The sequence below is a fragment of the Xiphophorus hellerii genome, chromosome 19 (assembly GCF_003331165.1).
Source record: "Xiphophorus hellerii strain 12219 chromosome 19, Xiphophorus_hellerii-4.1, whole genome shotgun sequence".
Taxonomy (NCBI): Eukaryota; Metazoa; Chordata; class Actinopteri; order Cyprinodontiformes; family Poeciliidae; genus Xiphophorus; species Xiphophorus hellerii.
In genome coordinates, this window is record NC_045690.1 from 14765934 (window position 1) to 14785372 (window position 19439).

General features: G+C 38.4%; 1 protein-coding gene across 2 annotated transcripts; it reads left to right on the plus strand.

Annotated features, from left to right (window-relative positions):
- Nucleotides 1-1075: 1075 nt before the first annotated feature.
- nol10 (nucleolar protein 10) lies at nucleotides 1076-18351 on the plus strand. Of its 2 annotated transcripts, XM_032548141.1 has the most exons (21): nucleotides 1076-1201; nucleotides 1690-1735; nucleotides 1832-1930; nucleotides 2020-2097; nucleotides 2180-2217; nucleotides 2831-2967; nucleotides 3053-3118; nucleotides 3207-3267; nucleotides 5320-5405; nucleotides 5667-5745; nucleotides 6491-6640; nucleotides 6783-6849; nucleotides 7764-7816; nucleotides 11186-11312; nucleotides 12430-12509; nucleotides 12641-12739; nucleotides 13055-13147; nucleotides 14327-14503; nucleotides 15949-16250; nucleotides 16335-16437; nucleotides 17037-18351. In XM_032548141.1, the coding sequence occupies exons 1-21, from the start codon at nucleotides 1136-1138 to the stop codon at nucleotides 17178-17180; spliced, it is 2151 nt and encodes a 716-aa protein (XP_032404032.1). In that variant the 5' UTR covers nucleotides 1076-1135; the 3' UTR covers nucleotides 17181-18351. The 2 variants fall into 2 exon arrangements, with proteins under 2 accessions (XP_032404032.1, XP_032404030.1); XM_032548139.1 differs by having other exon boundaries at nucleotides 1077-1201; nucleotides 2020-2217.
- Nucleotides 18352-19439: the final 1088 nt, after the last annotated feature.

A 19439-nucleotide genomic window follows, 5' to 3' on the forward strand; every position in this document is an offset into this window, starting at 1 on the left:
GCGCCGTCTGACAGCCATCCGACTCTGTCCTGTTACAGGAAGCTCTCATCTCTCAGGTGACCTGAGCAAATAAACATTAACCGAAAATAAAGGTCAATGTTATTAATAAACACCATGAAATATTAAATCTTTTTTTTTTTAATGGCTTATTTTTACAAATACAAAACTCTAAGCAAAATAGTGCATTATCCATGACTGAACAATATGTACAAATAAGTGAAGTAAAACTGGAAAGACAACCAAAGTGTGAGGCATAACTCAGGTAAATAATATTTAAACAATATTTTGTATCACTATCCAGTTCATGATTGCTTTTTTCAAATTAACTTAAAGTCACCATTCCTTTCAATTGACTTTTTAATCCAGAGTAACTTCTAAAAACCTAACTCCTAATACAATCATGAGATTAAAAAAATTTAAATGATTATTGATACAGAGCTTCGAAAAAAGCTGTGTGCATCATTGAGGTTCGTAGATAAACATGCTCATCGCTGGGCGCTCAACAGTCTCAATTTTAATCCCAGTGTAGTCTATCGATCTAACGTCATGTTTTTGAACTGTGGGAAAAAAACTGGACGGATGGATGGGTGGATGTACAGATGCATGTATATGCAGAAAAGTGATGAAGAGCAGCCGAAAATTCTTCTTCAAGGTATACGCGACTTTTTTTGCCGCTGTTGATGAGTCTTCTAGAACGCAAAATCTATTGCGACGTAATGCAAAAGTATTGCGAGGGAATGCAATACTTTTGTGAGGTAACGCAAAAGAAAAAAAATTGTCAGTGTCTCCTAGAGGAGTCAGTACGTACTCTATTACTTATTGAGAGGAAATGCAAGAGAAAAAAATCCTCATGTCCCCTAGGGAACTCCGTACTCTAAAATAAGGAATATATTTCCGCAACAAAAGAAAAACCTCGAAAATTTGAAATTAATCTCAGAAATATTCTTGAAAAAACTCGTAAATTTCTAAGTTTGAAAAGTAAAAGATAAAATAAAATAAAATAATACAAAAATTTCTCAGTTTTGAAAATTAAGAGGAATGCTAAGCGGATGTTGTTTCTAGCCGGACACTTTATAGAGACTCACCGGTTGCCGGGGTACAACAACGTGTATGAGGAATCGACGAACCCCTAGAAATGCAGATTTCAAACGTGAACGATGTGAAGATTTACAATCTAAGTTATGGAAAGTCCCTCCCTGAGGTATAATACTCCATGCGATCAAAGTTACTGTAGCGGTTTAATTGATATTGCTATCTCTCAGATGCTGTTTACTACAGTGGCTATTACCACCAAAGTAGACTTTACATGCTACTCGCCAAAAAGCAGCACAAATAGAAATGCATTGATGTACCACAATATTCTCGTGTGTCGTGTGCCTTTTCCTTATTAGCCAATTGATTATGTAAGGTAACAACATTCGGCTTTAATTTATTGCATTGATTGATTAATGCCGAGGTGTTGTATTGCCCTTTTTATTTTTCTGTGTAATAATGCTGAAAGACAAAACACACCGGTGATTCAAAAGTAGCACAAGAGCTCCTCAACGGTGTGTAATCAGTCCTTTACTGTTTTCTATAACACGACTGTGCTGGCTTAAATAAACTCGTTAAGTGTGGGGATTATAGAATTCAAAACTCTCCTGTTTTTTTATCTGTTGAAATATCCTCACTTCTTTCTTCTTGTTGCAGTGGTTGTCAGATCGAAAGAAAAGACAGCTTCAGAAAAAAGATGTTGGTGAGTGGATCGCTTCATTGTCAGCGCTGCAGACAAGTTAATTTGTTCAAAGTTTTAAGCATTGCTTTCCCCTTCCTTTTTATTTTTGTTTTTCAGACATCCAGCGGCGGATTGAACTCATTCAGGACTTTGAGATGCCCACAGTGTGCACCTCTATCAAAGCGTCCCGAGACGGTCAGTTCATCCTGGCAGCAGGTAAGACCATCTTTTGGCTTCAGAAAACCCTCCTGTAATTTATCACTGCAGAAAGATGAAAATGCTCATTGACTGTATTTTCCCCTCAGGAACATACAAACCCAGAGTTCGCTGCTATGACACATATCAGCTGTCCCTTAAATTTGAGCGATGTTTGGATTCAGATGGTAGGTTTTTCTCGTGTATCTTTTCTAGCCCCTTCTGGAACAATGGGTTTTACTGTTTTCTTTTTTCTTCTTCTTCTTACAGTTGTAGCTTTTGACATCCTGTCAGATGATTACTCAAAGGTGAGAGATTTTGTTCTTAATTATTGATTTCCAGTTTGTTTTTCGCTACACAGTCACGTCCGTCAATGGCAGATGGAATATTGTTCAGAGCCATAATTGTTTTTTTAATTTATTTATTGATAAACAGGTCTATTGATCCTAACAGGGTTTTGCTTTAACTTCAGACATAGAGAAAAACCCAAGTAACACATCAAACTTTCTTACCTGACAAACGTCATGCTTTGCCATGATCTGAATTGGATTGAACTGTTTCTCTCCATTAAACAAAATCTCTGTGAGTTGAAACAGAGGTTAAAGTTAGAAGAAATCTGCCCTCTTCACCTATTTGCTTCCATGAATCTAGTAAAATGTTGCTGCATGGAAGATCTTTGGCAAAACAAGGTTTTCTGTGTGGTCAAAAGTTGCCTTAAATGATAAAAAATATCTTCTCGTTATCAAAGTATATTCACTGTGGTGATGAAGGGGAACATGTGGTGTTTTCAGCTCATTGTCCTATTTTCTAATAACTGCTAAAATTGTTGCTGCAGTAACAAGATTGGAACTTGAGCTCACCCAAACATTTTTAACCGCTCTTAGGTTTCAGCGTGCCGATAATCTCTGTGTTCTCTTGCAGCTGGTTCTTCTGCAGTGCGATCGCCATGTGGAGTTCCACGCCCAACAAGGCCACTACTACAAGACTCGGATCCCAAAGTTCGGACGGGACTTTTCCTACCACTATCCCTCCTGCGACCTCTACTTTGTGGGGATGAGGTGAGACTGGAAAGCAGTGTTAGCTGGTGAGGGCAACTGTTGTTTCCCTCACAAAAGTTTCCCTAATGCTTGTTTTCACTCACAGTTCCGAGGTGTACAGACTGAACCTGGAGCAGGGGCGCTTCCTCAACTCCCTTCAGACAGACGGCGTGTACGTACTGAGAGATGCTTGCTTATCTCGAGGCTTGCATGATTTGTCGTCTTTGTTCATGATGGATTTTTGTTTTGTCATCACCCAGGGAGAACAATGTTTGTGACATCAACCCTGTTCATCATTTATTCGCAACTGGAACCTCTGAGGTGAGCGCTGCGTTTTTTGATGCCCATGTTGTCGCCTGTCACGATAACAAATTTTGCTGAGCGATTAATTGTTTAAAAAAATTATTGCGATAAATGATAATATTGTTTGAAGACCATTTTAATCTGATCTAAATCAGTCATATTCAACATGTTATATTGTCTTGGCCAGTTTATCACTGCAGCATGTGGGGTTTTGATGACAGTCTGCATACATACGCTGTTTACACATCAGTTTCTAAACTGACTGCTAAAATGTTCATCTCCTTGTCTCTGGTTGCCACAGTTTGCAACAACTCAGAAACTAAATTTACTCTTGCAGCGTCTAGTTGTCACTCTGGAATGCGGGTCCTCCAGGCAGTTAGCTGATGTATTATTGCAAACACTTTGCAAGCAGTGTAAATATAAGCAAGAAAGCACACACTCCAATATAGTTAGCAGCTATCTTGTGCATTTTCAATGTTGGCTACTTCCGCAGGACACACAAATTGAGATTATAATTTTTGCTGCTTTCATTCTGAGCTATCTTGTTTGCTCAGAATGAAATGAAAGTAAAATCTTAAAAAAAAAAGCTGTCCTGCTTGCTGTAAACATGCAACTTACCTCATTTGCATGTGCATAAGACACGCAAATGAGGTGTGTCTGCTGTTTTCTGTTGTGACCTCCCACGCTTACAACACCAAATCCCACGCTCAACGACACCTCTCAACACCTCACAACAATGTCCTATGCTGTTCAAGCATTAGTGCCCCCGAAACAAGCACTTCTTTTGTTGTTTCAGCAACAGACATTTAGTTTTAATGAAAAGCATGGTTGTTCATTGTACAGGAAATACTCTTATCATTAAAAAAAAACAACATAAAAATTCTGTTTAGACGAATTAAAACATTCATTCCGTTTTTTGGAATGTAACACACATCCAGTCAAGAAACATTACACCAGAACCTTATCAAATTAAATCATCAATAAACCAACACAGTGTAAATAGAATAGAATTACTTTATTCATCCCAGCAGGGAAATTATTTCGCAGTTACAGCAGCATAGAGACAAGACACACAACAACCACCACTGAGTAGCAATTGTAGACAAAATAAAAATAAAATATAACATGCTGTCAATATAAAAAGAAACTTAGAGCAGTCCTTGCAAAGATTCAAAAAATGCAGATACAGTATGTATATGTAAATATATGTACAGCAAGTGTGCCACAGTGCAGTTGTGCAAAATTGGACTGATTAGTGCAGAACGATGATTTAGCTTTTATTGTACAGTGAGATGGCATGTGGCAGGAAGGATTTCCTGTATCTGTCCCTACGACAGCGGAGCTGGAGCAGCCTATGTGAGAAGGTGCTCCGCTGTCTGTCCACTATGTGGTGGAGAGGGTGCTGTTTATTGTCCATAATAGACAGAATAAGTCACAATTTCTCTTTATTCACTTAAGTTAGAATTTTAACCATTTTAAAACCTGTTTAGAAACTAAATCATTTTTATCCTCACAATTAGACAATCAAGTTAAAAGAAGGTAGGCTTTATTTTTATCCTTTATTTTAGTTTGCATGTTTAATGTGGTTGAAGAAGTCTTTTAATAATTTTTTTTGCATTGGAGGAATTTAGGACCACAAACTGTTGGATTAATAGTTTTTGTGATTTATCCAAGAGCTGAATAATATATCTTTTTAATCATTTTCATTCAGTAAAAGCAGAACTGTTGTTCAGGAGTCAACACTAAATCAACACTTAACATTTTTCGGCTGCTTTTTAAAGGTGTGATATAATCTGTTATTTTATTTTTTGGTGATTTCTGAGAAGCTGTTGATTAAAGTTGAGTTTTAAGTTGAAGGAATCTTAACATTTGAATTAGGAAGCCGCTCCCCGAGCCAACATGATGGAGCCAAACACTTTAGGCCAGCAGTGTGAAGAAAACACTCTAGTCTTTATGCTGCAGCATCTATTCGAAGATTAATTTAATCACTGAAAATACATGCTACTTCTCTGTTAAAACTCTAAACTGTGATTTTCTGACTGGCTGTGATCTGCTCTGTCTGTTCACCAGGGAAGGGTCGAATGTTGGGACCCTCGCATCCGGAACCGAGTGGGCGTTCTGGACTGCGCCCTGAGCAGCCTGACTGAAGGAACAGAGTAAGCACCGAGCTGCCACGCTCAGATTGTCGCGTCCTCTCGGATGATCTCAGCGTGCCGATGCATATGTAGCCACATGGTGCTTTTCTCCCTGAAAAACAGGCAGCAAGCTGTGAAAATGAAGGCTGCGTGTTGAAATATCAGACTTTTCTTTGAGTCAGAGCGAGTTTCCAGCTCCAGTCTGTGTCAGACATCATATCTGTCTTTGAGTTTTATGTTTGCTCTTTGTGGTGATTGCTGTGACTTTCTGATTGCTGACAGGGTTCAGGGTTTACCGTCCATCAGTGCGCTGAAGTTTAATGGTTCCCTCACCATGGCAGTAGGCACCAGCACTGGACAGGTGAGTTCAACAGAAAAGCCTCAACTTCATTTTGTGACTATTTAAATTAAAAAAAAACTACAACATAGAGTTTTATTTACACAAAATCTCCTTTTGGTGTAAATTTTGGCTATTATACTACACCATATATTTATGAAAATAAACCCCTTTCACATCTATTAGCAAGCAAGATGTTTTATTGCAGAAACATAATCTCATACTGAAAAAGCCAGTCAGTATTAGTCGGGATTAGGACATTTTAGGATTTTTTAAAAATTGCATTTTATTATTTTATGTTTATTTTTTTTTTATTTTTTTTTTTTCAAAATCACAAACCACAATTACTGTGGCGCCTACTATTTGCAGTAATAAAACCCTGTTCCCTTAACAACCATTAGATGCTTTCTAATTGCCAACTGGTTGCTTGGCTGGCATGCCTATAGAAACCCATCTGTCCTACCATCAAAAACGTAAAGCAGTCTGTATCTGATGAGACTAAAATTGAGCTTTCCAGCTACAAAAACTCCGAAAGGATTTGGTGCAAAACACAGAGCAATAAGGTGAAAAAGCACTTTATGCCCACTATTAAGGAAAGCAGGGGATCTGTGACGCTGTGGGACATTTTAAATGGAAAAATGGACATACCCTACCTGTAAAAGCTAAATTTTATATCAGAACAGGGAAAAAAGTAAAGAAAAAAGGTATTTTATGTATTCTCTTGTGATTGTTACCGATTCCCTCTCTCCACTTTGTCTTTTTCTCCCAGGTGCTGCTGTATGACCTGCGTTCCAGCCAACCGCTGCTGGTCAAAGATCACTTCTACAACTTGCCAATCAAATCTTTGAACTTCCACGACCAGCTGGACCTCATTGTGTCGGCTGATTCCAAGATCATAAAGATCTGGAACAAAGACTCGGTAAGGAAGAACAGCGAGTCAATATTCTGCTGTCTGCCAGTATTTATTAAATGAGTCAGAGAGAAAAAAAAAAACAATATACAGTTGAAGATGTGTTGTGATGTCTATAAATTGCATTTGTCTTTTCTACTCTGCTCTGCAGGGGAAGCTGTTCTCCTCCATACAGCCACAGAGTGACCTCAATGATATCTGCATGTACCCCAATTCAGGTACGAACATTACTTTTTATGATTGCTGCACATTCTTGAAACTGTGAGAAAGTAGACAGTGGTCACTTCTTTTTGTTGTGACTGAAACATTAATGGTATCTTGGCAATAAGAACCAGTATTTTAGGTGGAAGTATTATGTCGAAGGAGAAATTTTGTGTTGTTCAAAGCTCAAGATTTAGTTTAACTGTTTTATTTAAGTCAACAAAAACAGTTGAATTCATGGATTTATTTTGTTGTTACTCTAGCTGATGAACATGTCGTGATTAGGAAGAAGCCTGTAATTTTACAAATCAATATTTGATTTGATATTTCAAACATCAAATCAAATGTCAACATCAGAAATAACAGAATTTTTTCCCCTGTTTTAACTCTTTAATTAACACCAGAACCACCAGGAGCACCAAATCTTGTAAGCAATAAAAAATATATTCAAGAAAAAATACTTGTGCTCACTTTACTGTTATAAGTAGAATAAGAGTTGTCTAGAAAAATAGAAAATGATAGAAATTAATAAATGAAATAATCTTTCTACTAAATGATTTTCAAGGTTAATATATATTGTAGTTTTAATAATCTCAATGTAATTTTTTTCTGAATTAGAATAAGGCTCATCCAGGGAGTCATAGACCGTTTTTTTGTTTTGTTTTTGTAAATGATTGACCTCTAGGGGGCGCCATTTTGTAAACATTTTCCAGCGGCTCATTTCTTTACAAGCTCTCTTCAATTGTCAGTTTGCCATTGAAATGAGAAAAAAAAATATTTCTGAACTTATTATTCATACTAATAATATTATTATTACTAATATTATTTTTTAAATTAAACTTACCTTCATTCTACAGCAAAGCTCTCTGATCAGAGTTATTGTTTACTGTCTTTGTCTTACGTTCCTCACTGTGTTGTATGTCATGAACAGGAATGCTTTTCACGGCCAATGAAGACCCCAAAATGAACACGTTCTACATCCCGGTGAGTACGGAGACGCCATGCTCACTACATGTTCATGTGCAACGCTGCCTCACTGTGTGATAGAAGCAGACAGACAGACATGGACTCAGTCATGAATTAATGAGATGTTAACAGTGTCATTTAGGATTTTACATCCACTCATCCTGTTTAAAGTGGTTGGTTTCTTGACTTTTAAATATGGTCCACCATTCCTAACAGGAAGCACTCCAAGGTCATTCAGGACCCTTATTGTAAGCTTTGTCCTTTTGAAAATGAGTTTTCTGCTAGAAAACCCAGTTTTGTGAACGTTTCACTCATCTAGCCCAAATTTTCCTCTCCCCAATAAAACCAAGGCGTCTTCAGAACCAAGAAGCCCATCATAAGCTAGAAGATGCTGTAAAATCAAGGTGTTAAAAGCCAGTTCACATCAACAGGGACTGTTGTTGTGAATTGACGCTCAGAATTGGCAGCTGTCCACATGGTAGAACCATATGACTCCTGGAGGAAAGACGGGACAGAGATTGAGCTGTTTGGTCACAGAGATGAGTGGTATGAAGTAGTAAAGATGATGCTTGCTGGTTGTGGAGTGAATAAAATACTCCACAACACATTAAGCAAAGGTTGAGGTTGGAATGGCCCAACCTCAACCTTATGCATAAGGTGACTCTATTTAAACTTCTGAGTAACTCTGTAGAAGCAGACAACAAAAGAAGAGAAGTCAGTTTGTTTAGAAAGAGAACAGATCAGAATAGCGTGTGTGTGTATGTGCGTGTGTGTGTGTACTGTAAACTCTGCTCTGCTTTGTGTAAATGAGGGCATTCCTGGTTGGATAAACCTTTCATCCTAGATACAATGACAAGGTGACAAAGTAATCTTTGCCAGATTCCCAGAAAACTTATTTCATGACATTTTTATAACAACTTTTTGAAGTTTACTAAACATGTAGTATTTAGTTGTGTACCGATTCTTGTATATCTCAGAACAGTGGAGTCAAATTCAGGTTTTAATCCAGTCAGATACACTCAGACGGCTGAACGATGCAGCATAGTCACACTCTGTGCATTCAAAAAATGCCACTTAGTAAACCAGACTAGGACCGTCTTTGTTTAGCTCGTAAAACTCTAAATTGGACCATAAAAAGGGACTTTTTACTATGAAAATTAAAACAAATTATTTTGTCTACAAAATTTATTCAGCACAACTACACGTAGGTTTGTGCTGTTGGAGCTGGATTAAAGATAAATGGTTTTAGCTAAAAATGTGTTTATAGCAGCGTTAAACATGAAAACACAGAAAACTCTTTACAATTCATAAAGAAAACAAATTTCATCAGTCTCCCACACAGAATATGCTTTAAAGTTGTTCAACATCTAAAAAAACAGGCCAGTATTTCAGTGAAATACTTGATGAAAGAAGATGGAAGAATCTTATTTACATTGGAGGCACACTTGTTGTATTTCAGCTGTGATAAATTGATTGCTTCAACTTAATGGGTCTCTGGGTTAGAACCTGTTGAGCCACTTGCGCACCTGGTGTTCTTTCTCAACGTTAATTCAAAGAGTGATGTGTTTTTCTGAGAAGTGCAGTTCTGATCTGAGATCAGTCTTGACTTGCTTTTATCGCTTCTAGTCCTGACTCTTTACTGAGTCAGAGTCAATGAAGTGCCTAAAATACGCTGGGACTTGTAAATGCAGCCCGTTGATGTTTTTGAGATGTTTCCTTCAGAAGAGACTTGATCAGCTTCATGTGCTGTCATGGAACTGAAGAACGATTGGACGCTGGATTGGGTTTAAATTGGCGACATGACATTTTGCCCAGAGTCAACCTACAGTAAAATAGTCTTTTTCATGTTGGCTGGGCGGGTGAGATGTTAAGCGAAAATGCATAACATTTCCCACCATGATTGCATAACCCTTAAGCAAAGATTACACTGAAAGCCATTGCTGCTCATATCAACAAACGAAGACATCAACATGCCACCATTATTAAAGAGGGAGCAAAGTTCTGAGCTGATGCAATTTTCAATAAATAACAATTTGTACTTGATTCTTCCCCATCTAATCACAACCCATGATCCAGTTCAGTAAGAGTTTAAACTTTAAGTAACAGTTTTTTTGACTGTTAAACATTTACTTACTTTTTTTTGCCCATACTATTTAGTTCTAAAGCAAATTACATTAACTTTTACATTAAAACTGTAAGCTTCCATTGTGATTAAAATATTACATATTTATTTCCAACACAGCTTACATGGCATAGAAATAACCCACAAGATTAAAGAATAAATCCCAAATTGGGTAATCACAAATATTTAGAAGCATCTCTCATTTTTGTCCTTTAATTCATTTAAAGGTTTTCAGTGTGTATTCCTCTGGTATATTGTAAGCCTGGCGGGCCACCAGGCTTTTCTAAGCATTATTTTTTTATTTAAGTCTTTTTAAAATGTTTGCATTTTTTACAATTTTATAGTTGGTGTTCAGGTATTAATCTTCCAATCTTCCAATAACACATAATTATCAAGTGATATTTTGAAATTTCCTTTCAGCTTTAAACATTTTTTAACTCAAAAACACGGTGGGCTGCTGGATGAATGAGTATCCAAGCACCAAACCACCAGGCTTAGCAAGTTTTTGGGGGGAAACCTTGAGTTTTAAACACTGGAAACAAACTTGCTGGTAAGGAAATAGAGAAAACAAGGAAAATTATTAACTTTCATGATTTTTAAAAGTGTGGAATTTTAATTTGAGTATATTTGCAGGTTTTATGTTAGATTGTACATTATTCATCTGTTGATTCATTTGTTTATCCTTCCTTCATCAACCCATTCATTTAATCATCTGTCTGTTTATCTATCCATTATCCCATCTGTTTTCCCCCATTCGTCTGTTTGGCCATTCATCCATCCATTCAACTCTCGTTCCTTCTTACATTCTACTTTTGCATTTTTAATATTTAAAGCCCAAGATACGTGCAAAATTTTGTCCGAAATTCTTAGAAAATCTCCTGTGCTGAATTTTTAATAAAAGATCAGTTTGAGAAAAGCAATAAGCAGATAAAATCTTGTTTTAGTTGGTTTCCAGTCAGCTGTTTACATCTGAGCAGAAACTCTGTCACTGAAAGCGATTCCAAACAGGAGTGTGAAAATATCACACTCACAGGAGTTGTAAATGTTTGCAAACTTGCTTTTTATATGTAAGATCATTTCAGTCCATCACAACATTTTAGGTGAAAACTTTGCCTTGTGTCCTACAAAGACGCACCGTTCACTTCTGGCTGTAATGTAAATGTTTGGGAGCAGCCAGGCTATTTTTGCTTCGACAAATACACGCCAGATTTCTCTGAAAGTCTAAATATGAGTCGTGTTTGAAGCGTGCCGCTCCTGTGTTTCAGGCTTTGGGCCCGGCTCCTCGCTGGTGCTCGTTCCTGGACAGCCTGACGGAGGAGCTGGAGGAGAGCCCGGAGAGCACGGTCTACGACGACTACAAGTTTGTCACTCGCAAGGACCTGGAGAATCTGGGTGAGACATCGCCGCAGTGAAATGCTCTAATGATGAGATGTGAGACGATCCCAGGAACTGAGAGTCTCAGTTTCTGTGTGCCTCTGTGCTGAGCAGAGGCATGGGGGATTGATTGAGAGGCTCTAGGTATGCAGGCAGAGAACCCTGGAGGGGTTGAATGAACACTGGAATGCAGCCTCAGCAGTAGCGAGATCAGATTACAGCAGAGCAGGAAGCGGGTTGGTTGGTGTGGAATAAAGGGAGATGGGCTGGGGGGTTGGTCCTGAGGGACAGCGGTGTTGATTTACAGGATCCGCGGCTCTTACATAACCATGCAGGGGTCTACCGAGTTTACGGATTGACATTCCCAGGAAAAGCAGGTTGCTCCACTTTCTGGGAGTTCCTGCTGTCGCAGGCTTGAACTCGTCCAGCTTACATCTGCTACCACTCACACCTCACCCACTAATGAACTGAAGAGATGCTTCATCAGGTTCTGATGATGAGTTTTATACACTTTTTTTTCTTCTGCATAAAAAAAGTATAAGTAACCAATATAGAAGAAATTGCTCACATTTAGTAACTTTCTCAATATACATGAAAATATATTTTTGAGTTTAATATTTTTCCATCTTTATTATCTGACTTTTGTGTGTTTCTGGCCAATCCCACATTTATAAATTCTCCCAATAATTTTAGCCACAGGTGAGGTGATATAGGAACATGTAAAGGTATAAATTCCATTTCCAAATTACGTGTTCCTCGACCTGCAAAAGCAGATCCCACTAATTATTGTAATGGCAGAAAAATATTCAGTGACTCATTGTCAGTTTAACGTATGCACCAAATACAGTGGCAGAGAAAATGGTGAAAAGATCAACTCACAGTTCTCACCCAAATCTTCTGTTTAATGGTTGTAATATTTTAATAATACAGTGGAAGCCCAGTATTTGTAGTGGTTAGTGACCGTTTTTTTTTTTTTTTTTTTTTTATCTTAACAGGACAAATGTGTAGAAGCTGTTCAAATAGGGTCATAGTTTGGCCCCCAAAAAATCAAAGATAAAATCAGCAGGATTCACCTTTTAAGGAACCATGAATGTATTTCTTTTGTGTGAATTCAGTTTTAATGTTTTTTCTCCAGGTTTGTCTCACCTGATTGGGTCGTCTCTCCTGAGAGCCTACATGCACGGCTTTTTCATGGACATAAGGCTGTATCACAAGGTGGGATGTCTGCTACTGTGTCGGGTTGTTTCACTCTGAAATATTTATTGGAACCATTACGGAGATCATGTGGCATCCCGATGTTGCCAAAAGGTCATATATCACAATTGTAACATTTGACTCGGCTTCAGGTGAAAACCATGGCAAATCCTTTTGCGTATGAGGAATACCGCAAGGACAAGATCCGGCAGAAGATCGAGGAGTCCAGAACGCAGAGAGTCCAGGTTCAGGTGAGGAGTGCTGGAAAGATGACAAACTTTCCCATAAGTACTGTTTTGTGGTGCAACCTTTTCTTACATTAGTCTCATTCAATAGCTGCTCATTGCAGACAAGATTCCCCTGGTTTCAACCAGCTGAGCTGTTGCAACACATCAAAATATTTGTGTCCTCTCATCCTGTCCGAACTGGCTCCAAATGTTAAAAAAACATTATGAGCTCTAAGAACGCTAGACTTGGAAGTGTAATTTGAGGATGTGAACAGCAGTCTGCGTCATCAGATTTTGTGTTTGTTTGTATCGAAAGTACATTTTGTTGTGATGAGACAGAAGCTGCCGAAGGTGAACAAGGAGCTGGCTCTCAAGCTGATGGAGGAGGGAGATGAAGAGGCAGAGCTGGCTTCCAGGAAGAAGAAGGGCAAGGTAGGAAAATATGACGGCACACCAGTTGGAGCGGTCACACCTTGTCACTTCTCAGAAATAATAACTGGTTTTATGGTGGCCCTGAGGTGCAAGCCACTTCAGCAAATTGAAAGCACAATTACAAATTACGAAAGCACTACAACATTAACGAAGCATAATTACATATTACGAAAGCACTACAACATTAACAAAAGCACTACAACATTAAGAAAACGGAAAGGGTATGTCCCAGTTGGAGACCTAAGAAATCGCTGATTGGGCAATAGGCATGAATACGTATACGCAGAGTCCTATTACGTCACCGCCATCTTGACAGTGGCAGTGGAGAAAACGTGCTGCGTGAACTAGTTTCAACAGTTTTACTGCACAAAGTGGACCCACTGCCTTTACGTTACATTTTTTAATTCATATCATGAAATAGCAAATGCACATTGAATTATGGAATTGTGTTAATATGTTCATGAATACATCACTGTAAAGGTATGTGTGTGTTCATCAATAAAAACAATTTATCAGAATCAGCTGTATCAAATGTAATTATTGTGCCCCAAAACAATTAAATAATCACATCAAAAAGTTCGAAACGTTGTCCTTTGTTTTTTTTTTTTTTGTTTGTTTTTTTCATTCCTATATATAATAATGTGTGAGAGGTTGTGTCAGTGGCATTCATTAACTTGAAATACTTTGCAGAACGGCACTTTACAAAGTTCGGTCCATTTACTTGTATTAGATTGCTGGTAGATAAGCCACTTTCAATATTGCGGACGCTGTAACGTATCGCAACAACTGACCGACCTGCTCAAGCGATAACTTCCGGTTCAAAAGCAATGTCATCCAATCAGCGATCTCTCAGGTCTCCAACTGGGACATACCCTTTCCGTTTTGTTAATGTTGTAGTGCTTTCGTTAATGTTGTAGTGCTTTTGTAATTTGTAATTGTGCTTTCAATTTGCTGAAGTGGTTTGCACCTCAGGGCCACCGTAGGTTTTGGTTCATGATAAACTTGCAACATAATTTTTGTTTCATTACTGAAACTAAGAAAATGTTCCAAACTAACTTTGTCATTTTATCCCAACACATTTTACAGTCTACTCCAACAGACAACGGCTCAGTTAAGAGATCAAGTGATGAAATACTTATGACTTAATGACCGTTTAACCTTTGCACGCGACATCTGCAGGCTCTCCCCACCATCCTGGGAGACGACCGCTTCAAGGTGATGTTCGAGAACCCGGACTACCAGGTGGACGAGCAGAGCGAGGAGTTCCGGCTGCTCAACCCCATCGTCTCCAAGGTGGGACAGAAGAGGAAGAAGAAGCTGCGGCTGCTGGCTCAGCAGGAGGCCGACGTCCAGCAGGTAACATTTAATTGTGTGGTATGATGTTGACTTTTTATTGCTTCTACCAGGAGGTTAGAGTTTGTTGATTTTGATATATGGTGAGAAAAATAAGTATGAAAAGAACATAATTTGGAGAAATAGCTCTTTTCCCTGGTAAAGATGTGCAAAAGTCCACACAAAAAAAATTCAGATCCAATTATTTTTCTCTGAGATTTAAGTCTTGAACGTGCAATCAGATATACAAGATCCAGAAGGCATATGGTGTTTATAGGGTTATATGTTTTGGATTGTTATCCTGTGTGAAAGAACAAATCGTGGCCCATTTTCAATTTTTTTCAGTTTTATTGAGCTAAAATGTCCTCGTATTTGTGTTTGTAATGTTTAAAACTCAAACAAGGTTCCAGGGTCCTTCAAAAATAAAACCAGGCCCACACTATCACACATCCCCCACCGTACTTTACAGCGGGAATCAAATGGTTTTTTTTTACATATTCATCATCTGTTTTACACGTATCTGCCCCGGAGGGTTTTCTGACAAAATCTCACTCTTAGTCACTTCTGACAAAAATCACACAGTGGCAGAATGAGAAATAGAAAGCTTTTTCCTGGTATATGTGGAAAAAATATGGCAATATGCAGCAATACCTGACTTGGGAAGATTAACATACATTTTCCTTATTTGGATGGTATGTTTTATAATTTTTGAAGAGTGGTTAATAGAAATGGGCCTTTCTGTCCCACTTACAAGATTCTTATGCAATCTTGAAAACTCTAGAATAGCATGGAGTTTGCTTTTATCATTTCCCAAATCAAGATAAATTTTGAAAAACATACATTTATGTTTACGTATTCTGTTGATGAAATGCACTTGCTTGCTATTTTTGGTATTTAGGTGATATTCTCAGGACGAACTCAAGATTCCACACTTACAACTGCTTTATTCTGTACAAGTTCCTGAGTTAGATTTTGAAATGGACCGTATTTATTTTTGTGAAGATGTCACAAAAGCTGTGTAAATAGCTCTTCATTGTTGAATCTATGCTTGCTGATCATCAAGAACTTTTTGCACATTCCTACCAATAATGCTGATGCTTGTGAAAAATGAAGTTTTTTTCATAATTATGTAATAGCAAGGTGCTTTCATTGTTATTTATCTTTTCCATACACTTTGGTCCAGATGGTTCCAGCCAGACTTTGTATAAGAATGTTTATGAGTCAAGGAAAGCTAAAAGTATACATAAAGTTTCTCAGTTAAAATTGGAAAGTTGGAATTTAAGACAAACGTTTCATTAGGTTATTTTGGAACCTTAAACATAATCTGAAATCCTTGTGTTTAGTATGTTGGGCTTTACCGTTGCTACATGACTACAGTAGGTGTTTATGAGGAGGAAGACTGTGTTTAAAAAGGGACATTTAAAGACCATCTTTATGTCATAATCACAAGAATAATTTTCTCTGGTTAGGCGGCAGATGAAGAAGAGGAGCCAGAAGGGCGAGCCAGCTCTGAGGAAGAGAGCTCTGACGACGACAAGAGCTGGGTGGAGGAGGTGAGGGAGCAGCGGCGGCTACTGCGGCAGGAGGACAGAGACCGACGGCGGCAGGAGAGGAGGGATGCTGACCGCAACACCGTCCTGCTGGAGCGGAAACAGGGCAGAGGAGACGAGACCGAGAGCAAGAAGACAAGTCAGCTGCAGTTTTATCAGCTCAAAGCCGGAGAGGAGTTCAGGAGTTTTGGCGACATGGCCCACAAGCAGAAACTGCAGAAGTACGTCGGGTTTACAGAGAATAGTTCTGTTCTGATCCGTCCCGTCCTCATCGCTCTGTTTGCTAAATGTTTGTTTGTTTTTAGGGCTTCTCTGGAGGAGAGGCTAAAGTTGGAGGAAAGCTCAGGAATCAGCAGCACAGCGGACACGGCGGTGGGCAGCAAACAGCTGACCTTCACTCTCAAAAAGGTACACGGGTGCAAATAATCCAGAGTTACTGTTGCTCCTGTAAATGTTTCACATCGTTTCGCTTCAGGAGAACGGCACGCAACAATAAAACATGGTGTTAGCTGTAAATGAAGCAGCTTAAGGTGAAGGGGAGCGAGCTGGGAAGGTCTTTGTGTTCATCTACAGAAAGATAATAAGTATAGTGAGAGAAAGAAATGCTTACAATTTTTCACCGTAGTAAAAACAAACAGGCCCAGAGCATCACAGATCTTCTACTGTGTACAGCAATTGGCATGAGCTGCTTTCCCACTTTTTCAACCTTTGTTTCTGTCCAGATTGTTGCTGTAAAGCTCAATCTCATCTGAAGAGACCAAACACTGTCACTGAAAATCCTATTCATGTTTAGCAAACGCTTCACATTTATGAGGGAAGGAAAGAAAAGGCGTCTCTCTGGCATGCCTCCAGGAAGTTTTTCTGCTAAATCGTCTTTCATAATAGCTATTTCCCAGTCAAAGATATACTGTTGTAATACTGAATATGGAAAATAGTGACAGCCAGGCTGTGACCTTACATCCACATATGGAAAAAGTTGAACATCCTTATTGATGTCCTGTGTGCAGTCGGAGCAGCAGAGGAAGCAGCAGCAGGCGGAGAGAGAACACCACGAGGAGAGGAAGAAGCTGAGACGCTCTGCCGGGCACCTGAGCAGCGCTCGTGGGAGAGGACGGGGGAGAGGAAGAGGAAGAGGAAGAGGCCGCTTCTGAAGAAAGACAGCACAACTGAGATCAAATGTGTCTTTGACTTTTTTTCCACCTAGTCTCCTCCTGCCTGTGGTCGGAGAGATTAAATCAGACTGCAAGACCAGAAAATAAGTGTCAATCCGATTTAGTGGGAAGTTTGTTCAACTCCTGGGTGGTCTGAGCCCCCTGTCTGCGAACTCCATGGATATTAAAAACAGACTGCCGCTGTCAGTGTCTGTGTTAATGGTAAAACAAGATGACATGTCAGAGTCCTGTCTGCGAATAGATCGCTAGCTGGTTGAGATTTCAGGAAACTCCTCAAAAGGCTAGTTTCAAACCAGGACAGGAACAAATGTGTTATTTTAACAATGTTTTGATATTTTCTATTGCTGACCCATAATTTTGTTAATGTATAAATTAAATTTTGCAATATATTTGTAGAAAGCTCTTCCTTCATTCATCATCTAAATTTAATGATTTTAGAAATCTTTTGACCATGGTTTTTGTGGTGTCCATTCACATTGTTGTTAGATTATTTTGCAGAATTATCGGATACATTTTAGTTCTTCACGAAAGCTTTATTACCTTATAGCAAAAATGTATATTTTCTATATTTCTTAACAAACTTGTCATCTACCCTTATAGTTGTATTATAAGCATGGCTGAAGCTATGAAAAAGCTCCTAGGTGAGAGGGCTGAATGTCCTTGCAGTCATTGCATTTTGTGCACAATGGAAACATCCTAAAAAAATGTGTGAAACTTGTATCTAAGGATATTAATGAAAAGTTTAGTGGAAGGAAAAATGTTGTTTTTGAAAGCCAACACATAGAGATGTACCCAGAACACAAACTTCAGCTGTTGTGTTCTAGAACCACTGGGAAAGGGAAATAAAAGCCTGGACTGTCGTCCGAAGTCCTCTTTTCAGATTAAGGTAATGTTTGCTGATCATTGTAGAGTTGAAGCTATGGACGACATCATGCATCTGCTTTTCCTGTGCATTTAACACAGTCCAGTCTGACTTATTCTGTGACAAACTCCAGAAGAGATACTTTTCAGAAAATGGAAAACGTATTGGTCACAACAAAAGTGTCTTAAGCCAGATGCTTTTTCAGATCTCCTGACTGCTACAGGAAATCCCTCCTCCCCACAGCTGTAACAATGTCCTACAACTCTGAATAAACTCTGATAGTTTGAGTTCTACATCTAATTTTCCTTCTGAAGTAGTACAATATTATCAACTTGTCAGTTTGGATAAAAGCATCTGCCAAACGTACAAGCAACATTAACATAAATTCAAATATGCTAGAGGAAGCTAAACACTAACTTTTAATTTTGATGCATTCACAAACAAACTTTAAAAAAAATTGCCAATCCTCTCCAAACTAAACATAAATCCACAATTGACACCAATGTGAGCAATATATTTTCTCCTACCAAAACTTTCAGTCCCAGCTCTGTTCTGGACTTTTATTTCCACCAGATTAGGATTCACAGAGAAAGATGATCTTTCTTTTTATATCAATAACAAATACATAATTTATTTCCATTAGAAGTAAAAGCTTGACACATTTCAAATATTAGGAAGCTAAAGGCCTTTGGACTCATTAAAATGCATTTGATTCTAGTGTGTGATTCATTTGTCAGATTTTGTGTGTAAAAAAATTTTTATTTGCCTATTATTTATTTTTAATTAAACCTAGACTTTCAGCAATGTAACATTTTAGCAAATCTTTGAATATCAAAGGATTTTTAATTTATTGTAATTTGATGAGCATGTTGATGGGGGATATTTTTTCTAAATGTGTCATTTCCTACCTTTAATCCTTCCCTTCCCTCTAGTTTAAGGACACAGCCATTCAATCACCTGCTTTGTAAATAGAGAAAGAGAGAGGTTGCGTAAAAATCGTGTTTTTGTCATCAGCACAGAGTGTAAATGGGGCTTGATGACTAACCTGCAGCCTCGTTTCGTCCTTTGTGTTGGCACATCAGTCACGTTGTTTCCCTGTGTAACACATCAACATCATTGTCCTTGCAAGCGTCTTGTCTCCTTTTTCTTTCTCAAAGTTACGGCTTCACCGTGGCAACCAACAAATAGGAGAGAAGAAGTAGGTCACTTAAAAGCTAAAATAAAACAAGATCTGAACAAAATAACACAATGTACCATTTAGGGCCACTGAGGCTGCATCTCTTTCAAAAATATCACATCAACCTAAGGATGATGCATCATAGGTCTTGTTTCAGGTCATTGCTGGTTCTTTTTCCTATTTCTTATAAACATAGCTT